The sequence below is a fragment of the Neofelis nebulosa genome, chromosome X, assembly GCF_028018385.1.
Source record: "Neofelis nebulosa isolate mNeoNeb1 chromosome X, mNeoNeb1.pri, whole genome shotgun sequence".
Classification (NCBI taxonomy): domain Eukaryota; kingdom Metazoa; phylum Chordata; class Mammalia; order Carnivora; family Felidae; genus Neofelis; species Neofelis nebulosa.
This window is the reverse complement of record NC_080800.1, coordinates 57117947-57144041: the sequence shown is the minus strand read 5'-3', so window position 1 is coordinate 57144041 and position 26095 is coordinate 57117947. Positions and strand designations below refer to the sequence as shown.

Sequence of the window (26095 nt, the reverse complement as noted above, 5' to 3'; positions counted from 1 at the left end):
CCCCCCATCTCTGTCTTCTCTCTGCAAGGAAAAACAGCTCCCTGCCCTCCGCGGGCTTCTCCCCCAGTTCACCTCTTTGTGCTGCCTATCTGCTGAGTTCTCTGGTTCAGGTTGTGCAGATTGTTGTGTTAATCCTCAAATCAGTTTTCTAGGTGTGCAAGATGGTTTAGTGTTGATCTGGCTGTATTTCAGGGATGAGAGATGCAAAAAAAACTTCCATGCTGTTCTGCCATCTTGGCCCCCTCCTAGAAATCCTCTGTTCAGCAGTTTTAAGAGACTTTTCCCTTTAGCCCTCATTTATATATATATATATATATTTTTTTTTTTTTTAAATACCTAACAGTCAGACTTCCTAAAAAATCTAAGAGACACTACTTGCCAAGGGAAAAAAAATGCATTTTAATAATACTCACATGTTTCCTCCAAGAAGTTTTGAGTTGAGGGTGATGGTAACTGCACCAAACCAGACAATGACAAAGACTTCTGCAAACTGGGGCCCTCCATCCTTTTCACTATCTACAGAGCTTCTTTGAAGCATTCTGTGACAAGGAAATGGCATGAGAAATGCTTCATCTTTTATTTAGAGCAATAAATTTAAGGCATGGGTTGTCCAACATTGAATCAGAGAGCTGTCTGAAACCTCACCTAGAGATCTGTAATATGTAAGCTGTATAAAAGGAAGATGTCAGAAATATTTAGCAAGGCTCCTTTATTTCAAATTCCAAATGCCTCAGGACTACAGGGGTTGCCTCATATGGCCTTGTTAAGATGTTTACATGCATTACTGAACACCGTTTTGGTTAAGCAGAGGTTATAAACTGAAGGGCCAAATGTGGCTCACAGACATGAGGTGGTTGGTCTGTACATGGCTTAACATGGGTTTAAATCCAAGACGACATTATTTTAAAGTTGGGAGGTTTCACATAAAAACATGTATTTCTGGGGGCACCTGGGTGACTCGGTTGAGCATCCAACTTTGGCTCAGGTCATGATCTCGTGGTTCATGGGTTTGAGCCCTGCATTGGGCTCTGTGCTGACAGCACAGAGCCTGGAGCCTGTTTTAGATTCTGTGTCTCCCTCTCTCTCTGCCCCTCTCCTGCTCTCTCTCTCTCTCTCTCAAAAAATAAACATTAAAAAATATGTATTTCTGGATTTTCGTAAAAAACCAGAAGAATTTCTAACACTGGGCCTACATTCCTACACAGCAACAATTGGGAGCAGGTGACACAGCAGCAGCTCCCTTCACAAGGGGTTTCAGGTCACCAATTCCCAACAAATACATTTAGGTTACTTTTCTAGCCCTTAGACACATTTGGATTTATAATCCTGGGGTTAAGTCTTTAGTTCTTACATTCAAAAATGGAAACGTTCTATAAACCTATTTAGCTATGGATTTTTAAAAATAAAAACATACAGATTATTACTAAGAGACTTTGCTTTAAAATAGAGTAGTTGAACTGTCACTTAAATATCCTCTCTTTGTCTAAGAATTTTACAGACATAAACTGTTTTGAACTTTGGACAAGAACACTTGGATTCAGTGTCATTTTTTTCAGAAAAATAATAAATAACTCCAAGCTCACAACCTCTTTTCATTACCTAGTATAGACAAGTCACATAGTAAGTCTTGCCCTGCTATGCTGTTTGCCAGTACAGGCTTTTGTATTCTACAGTTGTACATACTCCACTCTGAGTCCTGATAATCCGATGCAAAGAATGCTGGCATTCATCACTTGTCTGGAATCTCTATTGCTTCAGCATGGTATGATGGAAGAACATTAACTGGCCTCAAAGGAAGGAGATCCAGAAAGTGATCCTAGTTCTGTCACTAGATACATACACTAGAGTAATCATTTCATGTCTTGGGACTCCAGTTTTCCTCTCTGCATATAAATTGGGTTAAACTACATAATCTCTAATGTTAACCTTTTAAAACTAAAAAAGTACATGCTCAGAGATTCTAATATAAATCTGTCCATCAAGGCACCGGGTTATTGCCCTTGATGTGGTTATTAAAGGGCTAAGAAATAGCACTCTATGTTATTACCTAAATCAACACATGTTCAATTTACATTAAAAAATGGGTATGGGAGCCTGGGTGGTTCAGTCAGTTAAGCATCCAACTTGATTTCAGCTCAGGTCATGATTTCATAGTTGGTGAGATCAAGCCCCATGGAGCCTGCGTGAGATTCTCTCTCTCTCTCTCTCTCTCTCTCTCTCCCCCCCTTCCTCTCTCACGCTCTCTTTCCCTTCCTCCCTCTCTCTCAAAATAAACTTTAAAGTAAAAAAGTGGGTAGAAAAGCCAGTAAGAAACTTGTTGAATTTAGAATCATAAAACATCAAGCCTGGAAAGGATCCTCAGGCATCTCCTTTTACAGATATGGAAGAGGAGACATAGAGGGATTAGGTGGGAAGAGAGGTATAATAATCATAGAGATAGAGAACAGGCAGTCAAGGAAACCTGAGGTTGAATCCCAGGTCTACCACTGACTGTGTGATCTTGGTTCAGTCCTCAATCTCTCTGAACCTAAGCTTATTTGTCAAAAAAAGAAAATAATATTCTTGTTATGATGTTAAAATAAGAGAAGGTATTTAAAAGTTTTCTGTAAACTGGGAAAAATTATTATACACATTTTGGTTCTAAGTAGCCCCAAATCGCTTTGCTGATAGCGCAGTCAGGATGAGAACCCAGAACTGAATCCTAATGCAGTACTTTTTTTCCTCGCTACCAATGGTTATATTCCCCTCTCCAATGGAATTTCGCTCTTCCTGTCCTCTCCCTTTATGTACTATGTGTATAGAAAGCCTAACACTTTGAAACATGATCTTGCTTTGAACTGTACCACTTCTACTCTAATTTATTCTCATTCATATTATTAAGATTTAAAAACAATATGTTTGCAAATAAACATTGCTTAAACCTATAGATATTTAATTCACTTAGTTTAATGATAGGGAGGTGCATGAGAGTAAACAAATATCTATTCAACAAAAATGGCTAAAGCAGGCTAAGAAATTGGTAAACAGGTGAGCATAATTTTCCCATCTCTAATTCCATCATTTTTTTAATTGATCTGGAAACCTACTTGACTTTATAGATTTAAACCATAAGGAGCATAATGTGTCAAAGAAGTCCTAACTGAAATATTCAATATTCCCCTCAATTTTGAAACTCCACACAAAAAAGTATAGTCTATCTCAAATGACAAAGGACGGAAATGTAAGTACTTACAATGCAAGTGTCACACAAAGGATCAAAGGGCCCCATAAATCCCCTACAAGGCAAGCAAAAAACAGAAGATTGTTAAGAAACAACTATGTAGAATTTTCTATCTTTATTCCAATATCTGCCTCTCCTACTCTTGGAATTCAGACATCAAGGCTCTCCCTGCCCAAGCCTTCCAACCTCTTACCCCTCTACCTGCCCTCCCTGCTCCCCGATTCTGAATGCCCTTCTTCATATATCCTTTAAATTCTGTTTACTCCATATCCCACAAATCACCCTTCTTCCACCTACTAAGCCACATTCCAGCATGCTATAAAGACCAATGGGCCAGGAGTCAAGAGACTTAGGTGCTCCACCCTCAGAAACACTAGAGTTAATTAACTCATTCCGCCAAACTGACACTATAGGAGACAAGGCAAACATAATCAGGATCACCTCAAGAATATGAAAATTGAAGCTGAGAAGTGACTTACCCAAGTTTATATAAATATTTATTAGGTATGGAGGTGAGACCACAACCTAGATCTTCTGATTCCTACTCCAAAGTTCTTTCCACTCTGCCACACTGCTTCCCTTTTATAATCATTAAATTGAACTAGTATGGAATCGCTGTTCTTATAAGTGAAAAAACAGCCCAAAATTGGTAATTTTATAAAGTTAAACCTTAGCAAATAACATGAAAGCTTTTTGAAAGGTATAAATCGCTCTACCAACATCAGGTGTAAGCACAGTGGTTCTCAATTAATAGCTGTTAGGTAATTAATATGCCAACAGATGAGTAACATACAGCTTAGAGCAAAATTACCTTCCTCAACAAATATGAAAAAAGATACATATACCATTTCTAACTTTAACCTCATATGTACATAACTTTAAATAAGTATGCATATGTACATACTTACATTGGTTTTTCTTCATATTATATAAGTAATTTTGATATCACTGTGGCAAGTTAGGAAGATGTAAAAACAAATCATAATCCTACCACTCTGATTAAATATTGTTCTTGTTAAATTTTTGAACTTATCAATTGAAAAGTGAATTCAAGTACAACTGACATTAATATACTGGCTTTTAAAAAATACACTGAGGTTTTTAATTAATAAAATTCTGTAACTGTATTTAAAAATCTTTATTTTAGTAGAATATATATATATAGAATATATTATAAACACACATATATATATACATACATGTATATAAATGTATATATATATAAACACAAAATTTACCATTTGAGTCACTTCTAAGTGTACAGGCTTTGAGTACAGTCATCGTTGTACAACCTTCATATCTCCCATCTCCAGAACTTTTTCATCTTCCCAAACTAAAACTCCAACCCATGAAATAATAACTCTCCACTTAGCCTCCAGCAATCATCATTTTACTTTGTTTCTAGAAATTCAACTATTCTAGGTACCTAATATAAGTGAAAAAATATAATATACGTCCTCTTGCGACTGGCTTATTTTACTCAGCACAATGTCTTCATGGTTCATCCATGTCATAGCTGTCAGAATTTCACTCCTTTTTAAAACTAAGTAATATTCCATTAATACATAGTATATGACATGGTGTATATGCCACAATTTGTTTCTCTATCCATCCATTGATGCCATTTGAAATTGTTTTCACCTTTTGGCTATTGTGAATAATGCTGCTATGAACATGGGTGTACAAATATCTGTTTGAGTTCCTGCTTTCAATTTTTGGGTATATACTCAGAAGTGGAATTGCTGGATCATATAGTCATTCTATGCTTAGTTTTCTAAGGAGTCACCATGTCGTTTTGCACAGTAGCTGCACCATTTTACATTTCCACTAGCAATGCACGAGGGTTACAATTTCTCCATATTCTCACCAGTAGTTGTTATTTTCTGTTTCTTTGATAATGACCATCCTAATGGGTGCAAAGTCATATTGCATTGTGGGTTTTTTTTAAAGATTTTTAAGTCGTGAACTTTTTCCTTGCCACTTTGCCCAGGACTGTGCTAACACAGCAGGGAAGAAGTGCAAATCTGGGCCATGACTTACTCACCCTTTGTGCCAGCCCATCTGTGTATCCCAAGGTCTGAGAATGGACCTTAACATATGACACAGCTAATAATCATCACTAATCAGCAAAGTTAACACACTGGTTCTGCATTGTCACTGAAGCAACCTTGCTCTGAACTGAGCCACAGCAGCAGTTGAAAGGATATTTTCACATCTGGGATAACAGTGGTAGAATGGAAAGGGCACTGAACTTGAAAACTGGGTTCTAATTTTGCCTGTGTCATCCTAACCGATACTCACCTTCATGGAGACTCGTTTTCTTCTCCTGTAAAACAGGAGCCATAACTTTTCATAAGGTTGTTGTAAGGATTAAAAAAGAGGTATGTGTGTGTAGGCAGAGGCAAGGCACTAGAATAATAGCTATCATTTATGGAGTGCCTAATAAATGTCAGATGCCGTGCAAGGTGGCTGGTATGCATGATCTCTAATCCTCACCAGCAGGTATGTTATTATCTCCACTTTAACAGGGGAAGAAAGTTGAGCCTCAGAAAAGTTAACTGTCTTATCCAAGATAACACAGGTAGGGATGGAACTGCTATTCAAACCCAGATCTGTCCATGCTCTTTCCATCACATACCAGCGGTAGCAAATCATGTCAGCTTCAACCCACGGTGTACTATGTTGAAAAAGATTCTGACACTGCATCCAGTCTCCACAGAGTGACGGCATATATGCCACATATTTGGCATCCCTACATTATAGCTGAAATGTCGCCAAAATAGAAGGTACACTCATGTATAACATCATTGTTACTATTCTCACACAACTGATTCAATTTTTCTAATAAAGGGTACTATGAAAATAACACTAAAAGGTCTAACAATTTTAATAATAAATTCTAAATAAGAGCATAATGTACTGCAAGCACTGTTTTGATAGAACTCTTGAACAAAAAAAAATACAGTCATCAGACTAATAGTTCTGAAAATAGAAATGTCAATAAAGGTATTAATAATTTTGTTAATCCTTAATGGGTATTAGCTGTTATTCTAATTTAATATTGAAACATTTTGCCTTTCCTTTGGAGACTGTCAGCTCTTTGATTGAACAAAAGTCCCTATGTGTTTACAATTTCCAGAGATATTTTTTGCAGTGTCCACTATAGCAGTTGAGGATATACAAACTGTATTTGTTGATGAAGATAATATATTAAACAAAATCTTCCAGCCTCTGAAATTCCATTCTAATTTTTTTAATTTCTTCCCAAATTTTCATTTGCATATTCATTTATATATTTTTTTCATCAGTTTTCTTACCACAGAAGTTTAGCCATATAGGGGCGCTTGGGTGGCTCTGTCGGTTGAGCATCCGACTTCAACTCAGGTCATGATCTCACACTCATGGGTTTGAGCCCCGTATTGGGCTCTGTGCTGACAGCTCAGAGCCTGGAACCTGCTATGGATTCTGTAGCTCCCTCTCACTCTGCCCCTCCCCCACTTGCGCTCACTTTCTCTCTCTCTCTCTCTCAAAATAAATAAACATAATAATAAAATTTTTTTTAATTACAAAAAAGAAATTTAGCCACATAAAGTACTTGTGATAAGATAAAGCGAAAAACAGAAAATTGTCAAAAACCTCATATACTTACAATCTCTCAAAAGAGTATTACTTTTTCTTGGATACAAAACATGCATGAATTTTTTCCCAACAGCTTTTAGATCACGCATCTGAAAGACATAAACAACTTGCTGCATTGTCATGACCAAAGTTGCCAAGTAGTTCCCTTACTTAATTTGCTAAGATTTATTTTAATTTCATGGGAATCCTTCATGAGGAATTTTAGAACTACAATTCCAGTTTAACTCGTTCACAATACAAACAAACCAGAGAGGTAGGGCTCTTCTATTAACTCCTTAGGCCAACGTTTAACTCTTTACCATACCCACCAGTTCTATTTTGATTTTTAAAGCTCTGTAAAAGAGAACTATAGCCGTTCTGATACCTTAAATAAATTAAAGTAATAATAGCACTACTAAAGTCTGCTCTGCAAAACATGGCATCTGACATTCCGTTCACAAGTGATGAAGTCCCAAGGGCCAATCAGCCTGCTCCCCAGCTACCACATTATTCACAATATAAAACAAATTAGTTTCCAACATTCCCAATTTAACTGGTAAATGAAGCCTAGAAGCCAGATTTTTAAGAATCAAGACATTTGAGGAAGAATATAGTAATACAAACATAACCTCTCAAAATATAGTTGAGATAATTCTGTCCTAATTTTTTCACCTAGAAATTTCTTCGTGTCGGGGTGCCTGGGTGGCTCAGTTGGTTAAGCGTCTGACTTCAGCTCAGGTCATGATCTCACAGTTCGTGAGTTCAAGCCCCACATCAGGCTCTGTGCTGACAGCACAAAACCTGGAGCCCACTGCGAATTCCATGTCTCTCCCTCTCTCTCTGTTTCTCCCCTGCCCCTGCTCTCTCACTCACTCTCTCTCTCTATTTCTCTCTCTCTTTCTCAAAAATAAATGAACATTAAAAAAAATTTCTTCGTGTTATTAACAGTGCTTTGTAAATACATTTTTTTTTTTTTTTTTATTTTTGGGACAGAGAGAGACAGAGCATGAATGAGGGAGGGGCAGAGAGAGAGGGAGACACAGAATCAGAAACAGGCTCCAGGCTCCGAGCCATCAGCCCAGAGCCTGACGCGGGGCTCGAACTCACGGACCGCGAGATCGTGACCTGGCTGAAGTCGGACGCTTAACCGACTGCGCCACCCAGGCGCCCCATTGTAAATACATTTTTAATGGCTGTTCGGTATTCCACCACATAGATGTAACATTATTTAATTGACATCCCCTCTGGTGTTCAATTTTTCCCTATTATAACGAATGCTGGGATGAACATTTTTGTACATTAATATTTTTCTGTATTTTAAAAACATATTTTTAAAAAAAATTTCCGTATACTCTAGGTGGAGCAGAATTATCAGCTTAAAAATATTTGAACATCTGAAGATTCTTAATACTCATTATAGCCAAACTGCTTTCCAAAAAGGCTATACCAAATTATTCTCTAGAGTAAAATCTTAAAATTTCAATAAATTATATTGAAAGTCAGTGAACCAAACAAAAGAAATATTACAAAGTGCTATTAGTTATTTAGTCCCATGATACTGAAGTTCTTTCAACTAGTCTCACTTACAATAGTATTCTGAACAGATTCATTTAACGTGGAGCTGTCAAATTCCCGAATGTGAGATCTCATAGGAATGGTGATTTCTCCTTCCACAGGGATGTCTTGTGAGATGGATATATCAGAAAGGCCTGCAAACTGAGAAGAGTTGGGAAAAAAAAAAATTAAAGCCTGTAATCAACTACAGCATTCCTCAAAGACATCATTTCCTAGTGAGTAGGGAGTATGTCTTTTTTTTTTAATTTTTTTATTCTTTCTTTAGTTTTGAGAGAGAGAGACAGCGAGACAGAGTGTGAGTGGGGGAGGAGCAGAGAGAGAATGAGACATAGAATCCGAAGCGGGATCCAAGCTCTGAACTGTCAGCACAGTGCCCGATGCAGGGCTTGAATTCACAAACCACGATATCATGACCTGAGCCGAAGCTGGATGCTTAATCAAGGGAGTCACCCAGGTGCCCTGGGACTATGTCTTTTTGCAGGGCTTTATACACTTTTGAAAGCAAGGCATTAATTTATCAGACATTAAACAATGTGGTTAACTGAAATTCTCAAATGCTTATTTCTTTTAAAGGAGATAGCATTTGATGGAAAAAATATGAAGTAAATTTCACAGACACTTTCTTGCCCTTAAATATTTGGTTTCTTTCAAGCATGAAATCTTCACAGGACACACACAAGCTAGCAAGATTGCAAAGCTATTTAAAAAGACCTTTCAGCAATGACATCTTCACATAGTCACAATTCTGTAGCTCTTTTGCTCTTTGATAGGCTCTGGTGGCCTCTGCTGGCTAGAAAAAAGCATTATGTGAAGCCTAAAGCGAAACTAGGAAGAACAGGGAAATAGCAAAATAAATCTTAATCTATACTCTTTTTACCAGGTTATCTGGCAAACCAGATCAAATAACATTTCCAAAATGAATTATGAGACTAAAAGCTTTTAAACTCATGTTCATCTGCCAAATTTGATCACTGTAACTAAACCTCAGGAGTCTTCTAGTTCCTAAGAAAACAAACACGACGATCACTTCTCCCATGATTTTTGGCCCAATGGGCACAATATTTACAGGGTAGCAGCTGCAGGTAAATGAAGTGTAAGACAGTATACTGAAATTCTAGGAAGAATAAAGTTGTTCAAAGAACTTCTGAAAAATAAATTCTCAAACACACTTTTTAATAAGAAACACAAATTAGGGGTACCTGGGTGGCTCAGTCGGTTGAGTGTCCGACTTCGGCTCCCTTCATGATTTCACAGTCTGTGAGTTTGAGCCCTGCGTCGCACTCTGTGCTGACAGCTCAGAGCCTGGAGCCTGCTTTGGATTCTGAGTCTCCCTCTCTCTCTGCCCCTCCCCCACTTGCTCTCTCTCCTTCAAAAATAAATAAACATCAAAAAATAAAAAAAAGAAATGCAAATTATAACTGCTTGTAATAAAAATGTTTACGTGTTAAGACTGGCAAAAATCCAACAGTTTGACAACATACTCTGCAGGTGAAACTGTGGGGAAAGAGTATTTACACGTTTCTGGTGGAAATGCAAAGTAGTACTACATTCTACTGAAGATGAATCTGGCCATACCTAGCAAATTTATATATGGATCATCCACTGAAAGCAATGCCACTTTTAGGAGTCTAAAGATAGAGTAGCAAAAATACTACTCCGTTGTTCCAAAAGGAACATATACACAAAGCTGTTTATTATAATGTTACTTGTAAAAGCAAAAACCTGAGAATAACCTAAACATCCATCAACATAGAACTAGCTGAACAAAGTATGATGTATTCACATAATGGAGCACTGTGCATCTATAAGAAGGAATGGGAGTATCTCTAAAGAACTATTTATGGAGTATTGAATAAAAAAGCAATGTGGAGAAAAGTTTTTATAGTATGCTGCCATTCATTTAAGAAAGTAGAGGCTATAAAGGCGCTCAATGCACACACACGCACACACACTCACATGTGAATGTTACTTTTAAATGTAAGAAATGTATAAGAAATAAATCATGCAGTATAATTTAAGTCATACATAATGTAAGAAATAAGTCATATGATTTTTTTTAAAAGAGGCTTCCATTAAGGAAAGGAGAGAATAAGGTGGAGGAGATAGAGAAGCTAGGCTTCTGCAAATACAAGTAGTTCTATATACAGGACCTGAAGTCATATAAATAGTTCACATAATCATGAAACAAAATTAAAATTTAGAAGTCCGGGGCACCTGGGTAGCTCAGTCTGTTAAGCATCTGACTTTGGCTCACAGCTCGTGAGTTTGAGCCCCACGTCGGGCTCTGTGCTGACAGCTCAGAACCGGGAGCCTGCTTCGGATTCTGTGTCTCCCTCTCTCTCTGCCCCTCCCCTGCTTGCACTTTGTCTCTCTGTCTCCGTCTCTCTCAAAAATAAATAGACGTTTAAAATTTTTTAAAAAAATTTAAAAGAAGTCCTTAAAACTGAAAGAAAAATGAAACAAATGAATCTACTGTACGTTGAATTAAATGCACAACTACACAGAGAGCCAACTATTTCAAGTGACTTTAGAACACTGAATTTGACTTGTGAGTAGGATACAGAAAGCTAGAAAGAATACCCCTACCACTAGAACAATGAGGAAAAGTTAAACTACAAAATCATAACTTCTCTTAAACCCATCAGACAGTTGAGGTTGTAGGGCAACCAAGTAGCCTGAATAAAATCTAAGGAAGGAGAGATGCTTCCAGGAAAAGATGGGACATGAGCACTACATTGCACAGTGCAGCAAAATATAAGACAATGACACTAGATATCACACAGATGCTTAAGAATTAAGCTAAAACTTAAAAGGAATTGCCAGAGGCCAAGCATGGACTAGTATGTGAGTACAGGGCCCCTGGATGCATCAGACATGAGGGGAGTTCACACCCACTTGTGGGCTCTACACCACAGACTTCCACTGGGTCTTGGTGCTGGGGAAGGCAGCAGCTGCCAATTCTGAGAAAAGCAAAGAGCCCCTGCTCAGGCCCTTCTCCCCTACAGAACAGGAGCCTTAGAGCTACTAAGAGAACCCTGCTGTCTCCAGGGCACAGGTGAAGGCCCACTGTGTATGGTGAAAGGGAAAGACAAATGTCTCTACTTCTGGGAGAGGGATAGGAAAACATCCTGAAGCCAGACCACTACAGTGTCCTTCAGCTGGGGGAGAAACAGGGACACATGAACTACCTAAGGCTGAGGCTGGACCAAGACAGCAAATAATCCCTTCTCTCAGGCTAGCAAGTGTGGAGTCAAAACCAACAGCAGTCTACTGCTAGGGGAGGGGCTAGAGGTTAGAGAAAGACCCACTATTTTATGCAAGGGCAAAGGGAAAATGCACAGATCTGAGCATAGAACAGGGACATTAAGAAAAACACCAGGACAATCTAGCACCCACCCTAAGCACAATGTAGTGGAAGAGGAATTTGAAGCTGGTGACAGACTGAATGTTCCCATTGCAAGGATAAAATCCAAACACCGCTCAACTCCTGACTAGACTGACTTCATCCCCACAGTAAAAACTTGGAAGAAAAGATGCACTACTTCCAGGCCATCTCTACTGTTCTATACATGATGGCCAGCATTCAATAAAAAATATTACACCCCCCACAATGAAAAAACAACCCACTATGACAAGACAGACTCTGAGATGACCTAGATGTTATAATTATCAGAAAAAAATTAAGAGGACTGTGATAAATATGTTAAATGCTCTAGTAGAACAGGTATATGCACAAATAAATGATGGTGAATTTCTGCAAAGAGATGGAAACTGTTAGATTCAAATGGTAATGCCAGAAATAAATGAACATAGTAATAGATGAAGAATGCCTTTGACAACTTTATCCATAGACTCGGCACAGCCAAAGAAAATCAGTAATAGGTCAGTGAAAATTATCCAGATTAAAACAAAAACAGAAGATTTAAAAAAAACATATGAATCATTGTTGTATACCTTAAACTTATACAGTGTTACTATGTCAATTATATCTCAATAAGACTGGAAAAAGCAAACAAAACCCAAAACAGAATAAGCATCCAAGAGCTGTGGGTCAATAGTAACGGTCTAATACGTATATAATCGGAATCCTAGAACAAGAGAGAGAAAATGTGCCTGAAGAAATATTTGAAAAGATAATGGGTGAACATTTTCCAAAAATAATAAAAGACATCAACTGATAGATCCAAGCCCAGAGAACCCCACTCAAGATAAATACTTAAAGACAAAACAAAACCCAAAATCTACAAACCTAAACACATTCAAACTACTAAAAACAATACAAAACAAAAAATCCTGAAGCCAGCCAGAGACAAAAAGACATTGCATTCAGAGGAAAAAGATAAGTAACAGACATCTCACCCAAAACTACACAAGCCAGAAAAAAAATGGAGACACCCTTAAAATGCTGAAAAAACTGTCAACCCAGAAAACCCAGCAAAAACAGCTATCAAAAATGAAGGCAAAATACTTTTTTCAGATAAGCAAAAGTTGCAGAAGAAATGTTAAAAAAAGATCTTCAGGAATATGGTATATATGTACAATGGAATACTATTCAGCCATCAAAATGAATGAAATCTTGCCACTTGCAATGATGTGGATGGAGCTACAGTGTATTATGCTAAGCAAAATAAGTCAGTCAGAGAAAGACAAATACCATATGATTTCACTCATATGTGGAACTTAAGAAACAACACAAATGAGCAAAGGGAATAAAGAGAGAGAGAGGGGCAAACCATGAGAGACTCTTAAAAGTAGAGAACAAACTGAGGGTTAATGGAGGGAGGTGGGTGGGAGATGGGCTGGGTGGGTGATGGGTATTAAGGAGGGTACTTGTTGGGGTGCCTGGGTGGCTTAGTTGGTTGGGCGCCCAACTTCAACTCAGGTCATGATCTCACAGCTCGTGAGTTCAAGCCCTGCATCAGGCTCTGTGCTGACAGCTCAGAGCCTGGAGCCTGCTTCGGATTCTATGTCTCCCTCTCTCTATGCCCGCCCCTCCCTTGCTTGTGTGGTCTCCCTGTCTCTCTCAAAAGTAAATAAACATTATTTTTTTTTCTTTTTAAAAAGGAGGGCACTTGTTGTGATGAGCACTGGGTATTATGTAAGCAATGAATCACTGAATTCTACTCCTGAAAAAAAAAAGAAAGATCTTCAGGAATATATCAGAAGGAAACTTGGATTTACACAGGAAATGAAGATCTGCAGAAGTGGTTAAAGTGAAGATAAATATAAAAAATATTTTTTTTATTTTTAATTATTCTAAAAGATGATTGCTTAAAGCAGGGGTCCCCAAACTTTTTCTATAAAGGGCCCCAAAAGTAAATATTTTAGACTTTGAGAGTCATGTAGATTCTGTTACAACTACTCAACTCTGCTGTTACAGTATGAAAGCAGTCCGAGATGATACATAAACAATTAAGTGTGGCTATATTCCAATAAAACCTTATTAATAAAATAGGTATTGGGCCAGATTAAAATTTTTAATGTTTATTTATTTTTGGGGAGAGAGAGAGAGAGAGAGAGACAGATATTGTGAGTGGGGGAAGAGCAGAGAGAGAGAGAGGGAGACAGAATCTGAAGCAGACTCTAGGCTCTGAGCTGTCAGCACAGAGCCCGACACAGGGCTCGAACTCACGGACCATGAGATCATGACCTGAGCCGAAGCTGGACACTCAACCGACTCAGCCACCCAGGCGCCCCTAGGCCAGATTTTAAATTCTAAAAATACGACATTTAGGAGATAATTGGAAATTTGAATACTGACAGGATATTTGATATTAGAAGTTTACTAATTTTTTAGATGTACCAATGATATTATAGTTATGTTCTTTAAAAGCAGAATCCTTTTATTTAGAGACATGTATTAAATATTTACTAACGTGATGATGCCTGAGATTTGCTTCCAAATAGTATAGATAGGAAGTGGATAGATAGACCATAAATTGATAAGTATTGAAGGCTGGGTACATGAAGGTATATTTTACTATTGTACTTTGGTATATTTTGAAACTTAATGAATAGTTAAAAAACAAACATTCCTAATTTTAGGGGCCACCTAAGTTCTTTTTTATTTTTGCCCCATCTCCAGCCAAAACGAACCTGAATATAATCTTAGAGTTTACAGAAAATATGTGGATAGAGGAACATACTAAAAACACTATGAGGATATAATCAGCCAAATACAGAAAGTGGAGAATTCCACAAGACAAATGACTAAATTTAAACAAATAAATTACATTAAAAACAGGAGAACATTTACATATTAAGAGAGACTTAAGAGACTTATGAACCGAATGCAATTTTCTGACCTTTGGGTCCTGATTCGGACAAACTGTAAAAACACATTTTTTTTGGAAAACTGCGAGATGACGAGCACAGATTAGATGATATTGAGGAATTATTAGTTTTGTTACTGTGATAACAAAGAAAACGTCCTTACCTGTTAGAGAAACATACTTAAGTATTTACAGGTAAAGTCATATGTCTATAATTTGCTTTAAAACACTCAGAAAAGATCATGAAAGACAACAAAAGACCATTAAAGATCTAAGGGAACCAGGGAAAAATAGTAACTCAATGAAATGCGAGATTCTGGATAAGATCCTGGAACAAAAAAGGACATTAGTAGAAAACTGATAAAATTCAAATAAGATCTGTAACTTAGTTAATAGCATTATGCCAATGTTAATTTACTGGTTGTCATCATTTTACTATGGTTATATACAATGTTAACACTAGAGAAGGCATATAGGAAACTCTTTGTGCCACCTTTTCTATATGTATAAAATTAGTTAAAAATAACAAGGTTAAAAATCACACTCCAACAAAAAAGGAACCCTCATGCACTGTTGGTGGGAATGCAAGCTGGTGCAGACACTGTGGACAACAATACACAGGTTCCTCAAAAAAATAAAAATAGTGATCCAGTAATTGCCATATGATCCAGTAATTCCACTACTGGGTATTTACCCAATGAAAACAAAACACTAATTTGAAAAGATATTTGTACCCCTGTGTTTATTGCAGCACTGTTTATAAGAGCCAAGACATGGAAGCAACCCAAATGTCCATCAACTGATGAATGGATAAAGAAGATGTGGTATATATGTACAATGGAATATTATTCAGCTATAAAAAAGAATGAGACCTTGCCATTTGCAACATGGGTTGATCTAGAGGGTAAGTAATGCTACTAAGTAAAATAAGTCAAAGAAAGACAAGTACCATATGATTTCACTCATATGTGGAATTTAGGAAACAAAAACAAATGAACAAAGAAAAAAAAAGAGACAAAAAAACCCCAGACTCTTAAATATAGAGAACATATCTGTGGTAGCCAGAGAGGAGGTTGGTTGAGGGGATGGGTGAAAAAGACAAAAGGGATTAAGAGTACACTTATCGTGATGAGCACTGAGATGCATATACAATGGTTGAATCATTATACTGTACACCTGAAACTATTAGAACACTGTATGTTAATTATACTTGAACTTGGGGTGCCTGGGTGGCTCAGTCGGTTAAGCGTCTGACTTCGGCTCAGGTCATGATCTCATGGTCCGTGAGTTCGAGCCCCGTGTCAGGCTCTGTGCTGACACCTCAGAGCCTGGAGCCTGTTTCGGATTCTGTGTCTCCCTCTCTCTCTGCCCCTCCCCTGTTCATGCTTTGTCTCTCTCTGTCTCAAAAATAAATAAATGTTAAAAAAAATTTTTTTTTAAAAATTATACTTGAACTTAAAAAATAAGTTTAAAATAGATTAAATTGAAAAAAATCATACTCCAGGAAAAAATGTGGTGGGGAATATGAAATAAGAATAGCAGAATTTGTAAGTACATGGGGTTCATTATACCACTTTTTATTTTGTTTATATATTGAAAGCTCCTGTAATAGCATTTTTAAATACATCACTTCTTTGTGTTTGCCATTCCTTCAAACTATTCTTCCTCTCCTCTTTCCTGATTAAATGGCTCTGCACTCGCCCACTCCCTTAATCCTTTGTAATTTGGTACTGGCCTCCCCATAACTTTACTGACTCGGCTCATCATCAAGAAGTACAGGGATCCTTTTACCCTCTGAATACTCTTCAACACTTAACATGTAAACCACCCCTTTCAAAGCTGTATTCTCTCACTACTATGACACTGACATTTCAAGGTCCAGGACAACTGTTTTGAGTTTTCTCACTGCCTGCAAGTGCTAGGGTAAGGCAAGGCAGTACAGAAGGAATGAGCTTCGAACCCAAATTGGGCTCTGCTCTCACTTGAAGAGAAAGTGCCGTAAGAATTAGGTAACACCAGCATTGCACCTAACACATAGTTGGTCAATGCTCAACATACAGATTTGGAGAGTATGGGTTAAGAGTGCAGAGTGCAGACTGCTGAAGCCAGACAGCCTGGGTTCAAATCCCAGCTCTATCATTTAGTACCTATGTGACACTGAGCAGGTTCCTTACTCCGCGCACCTCAGTAAAATTGAGATAACAGTATCATCACTCAGGGTTGTTGTGAGGAAGAAATGTATTACTATGTGTATAGCACTCAGTAGTAGGCTCACAGCAGGGGCTAGATGAATGTTAGCTCTACTTCAAGATTCCCAGGGAGTCTATTGTAGTTCTGTCACTATTGGATAATAAAGAATTTGGCTGGGTTTTGTCTCCCATTCCTCTAAACCCTGGGAATTTCCCAAATGAGAGTGGTATTTTTGTTATTCATGGTGTGCCATAACAGTTTAGCTAACAGATAAGTCATGGTAGGCCCCTAGACAGTTTTTGCTAATGAGATGGCTCAGCATGGAGGTTAACCATTCCAGAAAGACCAAACACAATATTAGAGGGCTGAAGATATAAACCTGGCTTCTGAGGAGGGGAGGAGTCAATGACCCAGTCAATCATGCCTACATAAAGAAACACCAATAAAGACTCTGGATACATGAGTGCACTTCCCTGATTGGCAATATTCTGCATATTGTCACACACTGATATCTCAGGGGGTTAACAGGGTCTTGATTCCACAGGGAGAAGACAAGGAATCTTTGTGTTAGGGACCCTCCCAGACTTCACCCTACACATCTCTTCCATTCACTGGTTTGGATTGCATCCTTTTGCTATAATGAAACTGTAATTTTAAGTATAGTGCCGTCCTGAATGTTGTGAATCATTCTAGTTAAGTATGGAGTTTGAGGGGGAACACAGGAACCCCTCTGTAGCCAGTAGGTCAGAATTAAGAGTGGTCCTGGGAACAGCCAAACCTGTGGCTGGTGTGTGAAATAAGGGCAGCCTTGTAGAAGACTGTGTCCTTAACCTGTGGCCTAACTCCAGGTAATTGATTTTGGAAGTCACTATAGTCATTAAAGGCCATGAGATTCCCACCCTATTCCCCATCCCAACATTTCCTCAATATCTCTTCTCAAGAGAATGAGTGACATTGTTCAGTGAGCTGAGCCAGGATCTGTGGCCTTCCAGCCTCACATAAGACAGACAGGACTTCCAGGCCCTCAGCTAGTGGACCTTGCTCTCTGACTAGTCTCTCAGTGGGGATAGGTGAGTTTGGATCCCATGTCCCTTCTTCTTGTGCAGGTGGGTTCATGCACATATGTGCACATGTGTGCACAGAAACCCACATGCACTTCACTGCCTGGCTTGGGCCAACGAGGGGAGCGGGTAGAGGCAAGGCCAAAAACAAACAGTAAAACCAGGGACTGCAGCCTTAAGAAAGCAGCTGGGACCAGACGAATTATACTATTGACCAAAACCCTGGAGCAAAGAGTCAACGAGTAGAGGAGCATCAAGCAGAAACCAGCTCAGTCAAACAGGCTTGGCTTCAAGAAGTAGGGAGGGTGGCTAGTGGCATGGTCTCCAACCAGCCCCTTTACCTGGGAGCAACATGCTTCCAGACCTCATGCTAAAGCCATTTTATAGCTCTTTTTCCTGTTCCCCAAACAGACAAGCAATAGATAGGCATTACCAAAGACTGTCTTTCCAACTCTATGCAAATGACTCATAAATAAACATCTCTAGGGGTGCCTGGGTGGCTCAGTCTGTTAAGCCAGTCTGTTAAGTCTGACTTTGGTTCAGGTGATGATCTCATTGTTCCTGAGTTCGAGCCCCAAGTTGGGCTCTGTGCTGACAGCTCAGAGCCTGGAGCCTGCTACGCTTCAGATTCTGTGTCTCCCTCTCTCTCTCTGCCCCTCTCCAGCTCGCTCACTCTCTCTCTCTCTCTCTCAAAAATAAACATTAAAGAAAATTTTAATAATAAATAAATAAATAAATAAACAAACAAACAAACAAACATCTCTAATCCTGACCTCTTCTGAGCCCTGAAATTCAGGGTTTAGACAAACTGCCTGCTGGGTATCTACTGCATGGCTTGCCAATATCTCAAACTGAACCTGTCCGAAAGTGAATTAATCAACTTTTAGGGTCTTCATCCTCCTCTTACATATATCTGCTCAGGGTATCACTATCCCACCATTTGTCTACAGCCTTGTTTTTCAAAATGTGGTACTGGGACTCACAGCAGCATCAGCACCTGGAAGCATGTTAGAAATGCAGAATCTCAGGTCTCATCTCAGACCTACCAAATCAGAATCTGCAATCTAAAAAGATTCCCCAGATGGTTGCTATGCACATTAAAGTTTGAAAAACACTGATGTAAGACACATTCTCCCTAGCACTACAAACCCTTAAGGATACTGCCTCTCTAAACTTCATGACCCCCACCACTGCTATAGTCCAGGTAGCAATCACCTGTTCTTCGAACTACTGGTTTCACTGGTCCAGATTCCAGACATTCTTCATGGTAACCCTTCTTCTATTATTTTGTCAAAGTCATGATTTTAAGCCCTTCCCTTCTTAAAACTTTCCACTGGCACCTCATTGCCTATTACACCTCCAAGCTCAGTAGTCAATAAGAATAAATAACACTTATTGCATGATTATTACATGCCAGGCACACTACCAAGTGTTTTACATGCATTAACTCATTGAATCCACCTAACAACCCTATGAGCGTATTATTGCTGTATCTTCATTCTACAGATGGGGAAACTGAGGCATGGGGAGGTTAAATGACAGAGCTTAAAATCAAATCTAGGCAATTTGACCCCAGCACACAAATTCCTAACCACTGTTCCATACTGCCTCCTTAATTCAGTAGCCTTATTTTTTAAGGCTTACCTCCTAATACTTCCCTGTGCTTTAGCCAAAATGATCTGTTATCCTATAAACACATTAACAATTCCCAACTTCTGTACATTTGCCCATGAGAGGTTGTGCAGTATTAATGGAAATAATCTGGGCTTTAGACGCAGACCCAGCTTCAAATTTCAGGCCTGGCCACTAACTGGTTCTAAGGCCCTAGGGAAATCGTCAAACTTCTCTGAGTCTCATCTCCTCATCTGCAAGTAAAACACAGTTTAAAAACCAACTAACTGAAATGGTTGCTGTGAAGTTTAGAAAGTGTGTGGAGGATGTCTAATACAATCCTGGCATATAGCAGGTTCTCAATCACTGATAGCTCTTATGGTCACCTGACATTTCAAATCCTACCCATCCTTTGAGGCCCTCTCGAATATAACTTCTACTATGTAGCTTGCTTTGTCATCCCAACTAGACATGATAGCATCTTCCTTTAAATTTTGTTAATATTTTATATGTAACTCTCTCTGATTTACTATCTTATCTTAGCATTGTACATTTGTCTTACTAGGCTGTAAGTACCAAAAAGGGCAGGCCATCTGTATTTCCTAAAGCAGATAGCATAGTGCACTGCACATTGTGGGACTTAAATAAGCATTACTGAATAGAAGTGGATCAGACATTGAGCAATGAATGACCAGAACCACTAAATTTAATTGTGGAGAACTTCATAAGAGAGGTGGAACAGCAACTACAAAAACAGCTAAACACCTGTAAACTATGTCATATCAGGCACTGTGTGTATATTAGCTCATTAGTACTCTCATTAGTTCTGTGATGAGTTACTATCCTCATTTTCCAAATGAGGAAACTGGTGTTGAGAGTGATTTCCTCAAGGTCACAATTGTTCCATGAGAACTTGAACCTACCCAACTCTCTTTCATTGCTGTATCCCCAGTGCCTAAAGGAGTGCCTGGGACACAGAAGATGTTCAAGAAATATTTGTTGAATGAATGAAGAGATGAACAAATAGTGCTAGTAAGCAGTAGTAAGTAACTTATCAGTAAGTAATAAGTAAGTAGTAACTAAGTAAGTAAGCAGGACTAGAAGCAATTTCACCTGACTCCCAGTTCAGTCCTCTGCTATGTTGACAATTTAAAACAGAGGAAAGGGATGTACCATTTATTAAACAACTGCTACAGAACTAAACACTGTTTGGAAGAGGGATCTTGGGGCAGAATGCTGAATTACAATCCTTAGTTCATGACGCTGATTGTGTTCTGCACTTCACATAAATCATATCATTTCATCTTCCTAAAAGCTCTCTGAGGCACGTATTTATATATCCATTTTACAGATGAAGAAAACACTCTCCATGAAATGATTTGCCCAAACTCTCATAGGAGGCAGAATGGGGTGATTCCAGTCCAGGTAAGTTTAACTCCAAAACCTCTGTTCTTAAATACCTGTCCAGGCTTTGGGCTTGTACTTGCAATAGAAATCATATCCCCTGTAACAACAGGAGCAAGACAACATCATGAAGAGAATTACAAGGAGCTGCAACAGTGAGAGCAGGGATGAAACCAAAACTACTGGGGTCACCGAACAAATCAATAATCAAGTTATAACGTTCTATGGGAAGTAATATCATTAATCCAAGAATGCTACTACTCCAACAAGAACAGGTTTTTGACAACATGAAGGACAGCAGAAACATCTAAATTCTTAAGATACTTAAGAAATCACCTAAAACTCGGCATTTAACACAATGTACGGGATGAGGACTTTCCCTCAGAGTATGGGAAAGCAAAGTGAATCGGAGTTTCCCAAGAAGGCGTTGAAGGAACGAGGAGAGCAGGGGGAAAGCGGTGAGTCCAAAGAGCAGGTGCAGTGTTGGGGCTGGTTCTGGTATAGGATACAGGGCAGGCCTACCGGGAGAAAGGAGTTCCGGCCTTCTCAGGCCAAGAGCCCGTCACCCGACTTCCATAAGGGCGCTCTGCCTCACCCTCAGTCCCTTTCGTCGCAGAACCCAACCTCACCAGGGGCCTGGGCGACGTTGTCCCCGGCTCTCCCGAAGACTCTGCCGCTTTCGCCATCTTGGCCCTCCTTCTCCCGGGTCGCTCCCACAGGCCTTTGCGGAACCTAAGACGTGGAGGCCGCGGCTCATCAGCGCGTCAACGCACTGCTGTCGCGTCACCGTAAAGCGTCTGGCAACTGTAGGCGGCGCCTGCCCTTTGCTCTCCCTGTCCTCCAGCTGTTGGCGAGAGGTCTGAGTTGCCGCGCATCGCCTCGCTTCTTTGAGGCCACTCCCTCTTTAATACTCAACGCCTATCTTCAGATCGCTTCACTGCTGCCTGTGTGTGTGTGTGTGTGTGTGTGTGTGTGTGTGTGTGTGTGTGTGTCTGTCTGAATCTACCGCACCCACGCACCCGTTTCTTGCTCTTGTTGCCGGTTTCCGGAGCCAGCACTTCACGGAAAAAGCCTGCGCCTCCCTGGGGCCGCAGAGAAATCTCAAGATTCCGTGCTGCCGAATAAAGCAGTCAAGCCCTCCAGACCAACTGCTCCCTCTGCCCTGGTCCCTGCCTGAATGATTCCTTGCGATCCCCCGTCCTGCCCCGCCCCGCTACTAGCCAGTTACCACTTCTCAACTTTATTATAAACTATACAAGATGGCTTTTCTCCCTTACCCCCTTGGAGGAGGGGCGAAGCCAGCTTCTCTATATACATTGGCCAAAATGCTAATACCAGTACAACTTCCAAAATTGCTAAGCGATTTGGAGCAAATACTAAAAAAGTTTAAGGTCTTAAAGAGGGTGATTATTGTAAGAATAACTTAAAAAAGAAAAGAAAAAGAAAAAAACCCTACATGTGCCAACCTCTTTTTCCCTACTTAATTCCGGGTGTTCTCGGTGATTCTCACTCCACTTTACCACGGCCCCAGGTTATAATGAGATCAGGTAATACATTTTTGATGCACGCTGTAGACCTAAGTGTTTTGGGGGGATGGGAATACCAGGTTTCCGCTTTTAACAAACAGGGTAGGGATGGGTGTGAAATGAAGTGCTTTATATTTTTGGGTAAGCAATCCAGAAAGGCATCAAGTCTTAAATTTAAGGAGAAAGAATGTGGAATGTGGTGGGACGAAATTCCCAAATGAATGGTGGTGGTGATGGTGGTGGTGGTGTGTGTACAGTGCTAGTTGTATGGTTTTGTTTTGTTTACCGTCATAATTCTTCAGATCAAGCATATTTTCAATATTTGCTCAGGTACTGATGGTAATGATATTAAAACTGATACTAGTGGATATGAAACATTTTTATTACAAGAGAATACGTACAATTTCCCAGCCCTAACTTCGTCACCCATTGTACCCCTCCCACTTCGACCCCAGTCCAGATTTCCGGCCAATTTCTTGTGGCCTTTGATAATCTCTTCAATTTCCTGCAAAACCTCCAAAATTAGTTATCTCTCCCTAACCCCACGCTCCAACTTCTGCCATCTAACCTCATCCCTTTGCCTCTTTGCTAGTGGTTTCAAGATGGCCTTGGCACTGGGTTAAGAAGAGGTCAGACCATAAAATAATTGTTGAGGTAGTCCGTGTTCAGGTTACCCAGGCATTATTTCAGAATAAAATGTCAGTTTTCCTCATTTAACTAATAGGGTACAGGTTGAGTAGGAGGTAATATGCTGTGAAGAAAAAAGTCAGAGGGAAAAGTTGTAGAAAAAGGGGGTGGAATAGGGACAATCTCTTAAATGGGAAATATTTTGTGTTTTTAGTTACAAATATATCTTGCAAAATTGCAAAACTCAGTATTCTTTAATACACTTAGAGTCATTACCCTCTGTTAGATTATGAAAATTTACAGTGCTGCAGGACTCACATGACATGCCCAAAGTTGCTTAGAAACTTTGTAAGTGGTGGAAGTGAGATCAACATTTAGGCCAATAGGTATGGGGAACTTTTTTAGTTGTTCTAAATTACAGGACAATATAATGCACAACTCTAAGAAAACAACTAGAAAATATTGGGGAAACAGTTTCCTAGAAAAATGGTCAAAATTAATTCAGAAAGGAAGTAAGGAATTTCACTAGGACAAAATTTGGGAAATAAAAAACATCAGGGCGCCTGGGTGGCTTAATCAATTGAGCATTCGACTCTTGATTCATGAAATTGAACCCCTCGTTGGGCTACACGCTGTTAGCTCAAAGCCTGCTTAGGATGCTCCCTCTCTCTCTCTCTCTCTCTCTCTCTCTCTGCCCCTCCCTGCTCTTTCTCTCTCTCTCTCTCAAAATAAATAAGATAAACTTAATCAAATATATAAAAAGCAATGTACAGAACAGTTTGTATGGTATGCTATCATCTGGGTAAAAATATAAGGGGAAGGGAATGTATATTCATATGCTTGAATATTCACAGACTATGTCCTAATGGCTACACAAGAACTTGGTAACAGTGGTTGCCTCAGGAGAAAAACTGAAGAACTGGCAATAAGAGGTGGGAGAACTACTTCTTGTTTTAAGAGAGGGCTATTTGTTACATGACCTTTCATGCAATTTGAAATTTTTGCCATATACATATATTACCTCAAAAAAAAAAAAACTTGCTAAAGATCTATCCTTCCATCCCAGCCCCAATGTGCTAGATGATTTCACAGGCTATTCATTCAAGCCTTCAAGGAGCAGACCATTTCTACATTATATAAATTTTTCCAGAGAGGGAAAAGGAAAATTTACCAATTTATTCTAGTGATTCAGTGTAAACTTGGTATCAAAGCTGATAAAGATAGCAGTAAAAACAAAAATTTTGTACCAGTCTCACTTGTTAATATAGGTAATATAAGTAAACATCTTAAACTATTAGCAAATCAAATCTGGCAAATAATACAATAATAATATTACATGATCAATTAAAGTTTTTTCTCAGAAATATAAAGTTCATGGAGAAGCAGGAAATGCAGGGGCACCTGGGTGGCTCTGTCGGTTGAGCGTCCCGACTTCAGCTCAGGTCATGATCTCCCAGTTTGTGGGTTCAAGCCCACAAAGCTGTGCTGACAGCTCAGAGCCTGGGGTCTGCTTCAGATTCTGTGTCTCCCTCTCTCTCTGCCCCTACCCCACTCATACTCTGTCTCTCTCCATCTCTCAAAAATGAATAAACGTTTAAAAAAAAAGAAGCAGGAAATGCAATGATGATAAAGAGAAATCAATCATCTTAATGCTGAAAATTCAACTTCATTCCTGAAAGTAAATGCATTAATAATAATAACTACCAAATAACTACATAATAAAGTAGTAGGATACCTAACATTATACTGACATTTGTCTCAGGACACCAGGGTGGCTCAGTTGGTTAAGCGTCCAACTCTTGTTTTCAGCTCAGGTCATGATCTCATGGTCCTGAGATCAAGCCCCAAGTGGGGCTCCTCTGCACTGGGTGTGAAGCCTGCTTAGGATTCTCTCCTTTTTCCCCTCTGCCCCTCACCTCCCCATTCTCTCCAGTGATTGTGCTCTCTCACTCTGTCTCTCACTCTCTCTCTCTCTCAACAAGAAAAGAGAAGAAAAGATATCTGTCTCAAACCAAAAGTCAATATCTTGCTATACCTGGCATTCCCATTTAAGCCAAGAACAGTAGAAAAATGCTTATTATCACCGCCATCATTTGACACTGTTCTGGAAGTACTAGACAGTGCAATTAGACTCTTCCTCCTCTGGGGCCAGGGGTAGCCTGCTCATTCTCTCTGAGGCCATTGTTTCCCCTGAATACTCTCAGCCATAAACCCCACCTTAACCCTTTCTAACACACAAGCAACCTTTCAGCCCTATAAACTCCAGGCATGTTTTTTACTTTTAGTATTTTCTTTTCTTGTCACTTGCCTCTCCCAAAGTATAGTACTTCTCTTCATAAACACTCCACCCTTCCCAGTGTAAACATAGTTTTTCCTCTCTCCTGTTGTGAAGAATTACTAATAAACCCCTCTCTAATCTCTCTGTTTGCCTCCACCTCTTTCCCGGTTGCTGCCCTGGCCCAGCTCTTCCTTACCCCATTGTCTGTTCCTTTCCCACTTTCCTGAAGCTTTTTTTAACTTTTATTTCCACACCTAACTCCAAACTAAGTTATCTAACTCCTCTAACCTGTACCTCATTCCTGTGCTTTCTCAGCACTTCTGACTCAGGATTGCCTTGCTCCTGGGCTAGGAGGAGGTCAGATTATAAAGCAGTTACAGATTCAGTCAGTATTAAGGTTACCTGGGTGCCCTTTCAGGCTACACATACCTATTCCCTGTTTAACAAACAAGGTAGGAAATTCATATGAGATGAAGTAGAGTGCTCTGTATTTTTGGTTAAGCACTCCACAAAATTCCAGAGTGCCTCTTAAGTAAGGTAAAACGATGTAAAGGGTATAAATAACTCACAGAATAAGAATCGCCATGATATATATTTTTTTCAGTTATAATCATAATCCAGCAACATTTATTTATTTTTTTTTTAATTTTTTTTTTCAACGTTTATTTATTTTTGGGACAGAGAGAGACAGAGCATGAACGGGGGAGGGACAG

At 39.3% G+C, this 26095-nt stretch overlaps 1 protein-coding gene across 2 annotated transcripts in view; it reads right to left on the bottom strand.

Moving 5' to 3' along the window:
- YIPF6 (Yip1 domain family member 6) overlaps positions 1-21881 on the bottom strand; it is a 42617-nt gene extending 20736 nt beyond the window's left edge. The window contains exons 1-5 of one of the 2 annotated variants that reach the window (XM_058714823.1): positions 21581-21881; positions 8426-8554; positions 6870-6948; positions 3233-3275; positions 414-539 (exon numbers count right to left, since the gene is read on the bottom strand). In XM_058714823.1, coding sequence (XP_058570806.1) covers positions 414-539; positions 3233-3275; positions 6870-6948; positions 8426-8554; positions 21581-21637 — 434 coding nt within the window. In that variant the 5' untranslated portion in view covers positions 21638-21881. Of the gene's footprint in view, positions 1-413; positions 540-3232; positions 3276-6869; positions 6949-8425; positions 8555-21546 lie in introns of both variants that reach the window. The other variant, XM_058714824.1, reaches the window with a different exon arrangement.
- Between the last annotated feature and the right edge of the window lie 4214 nt (positions 21882-26095).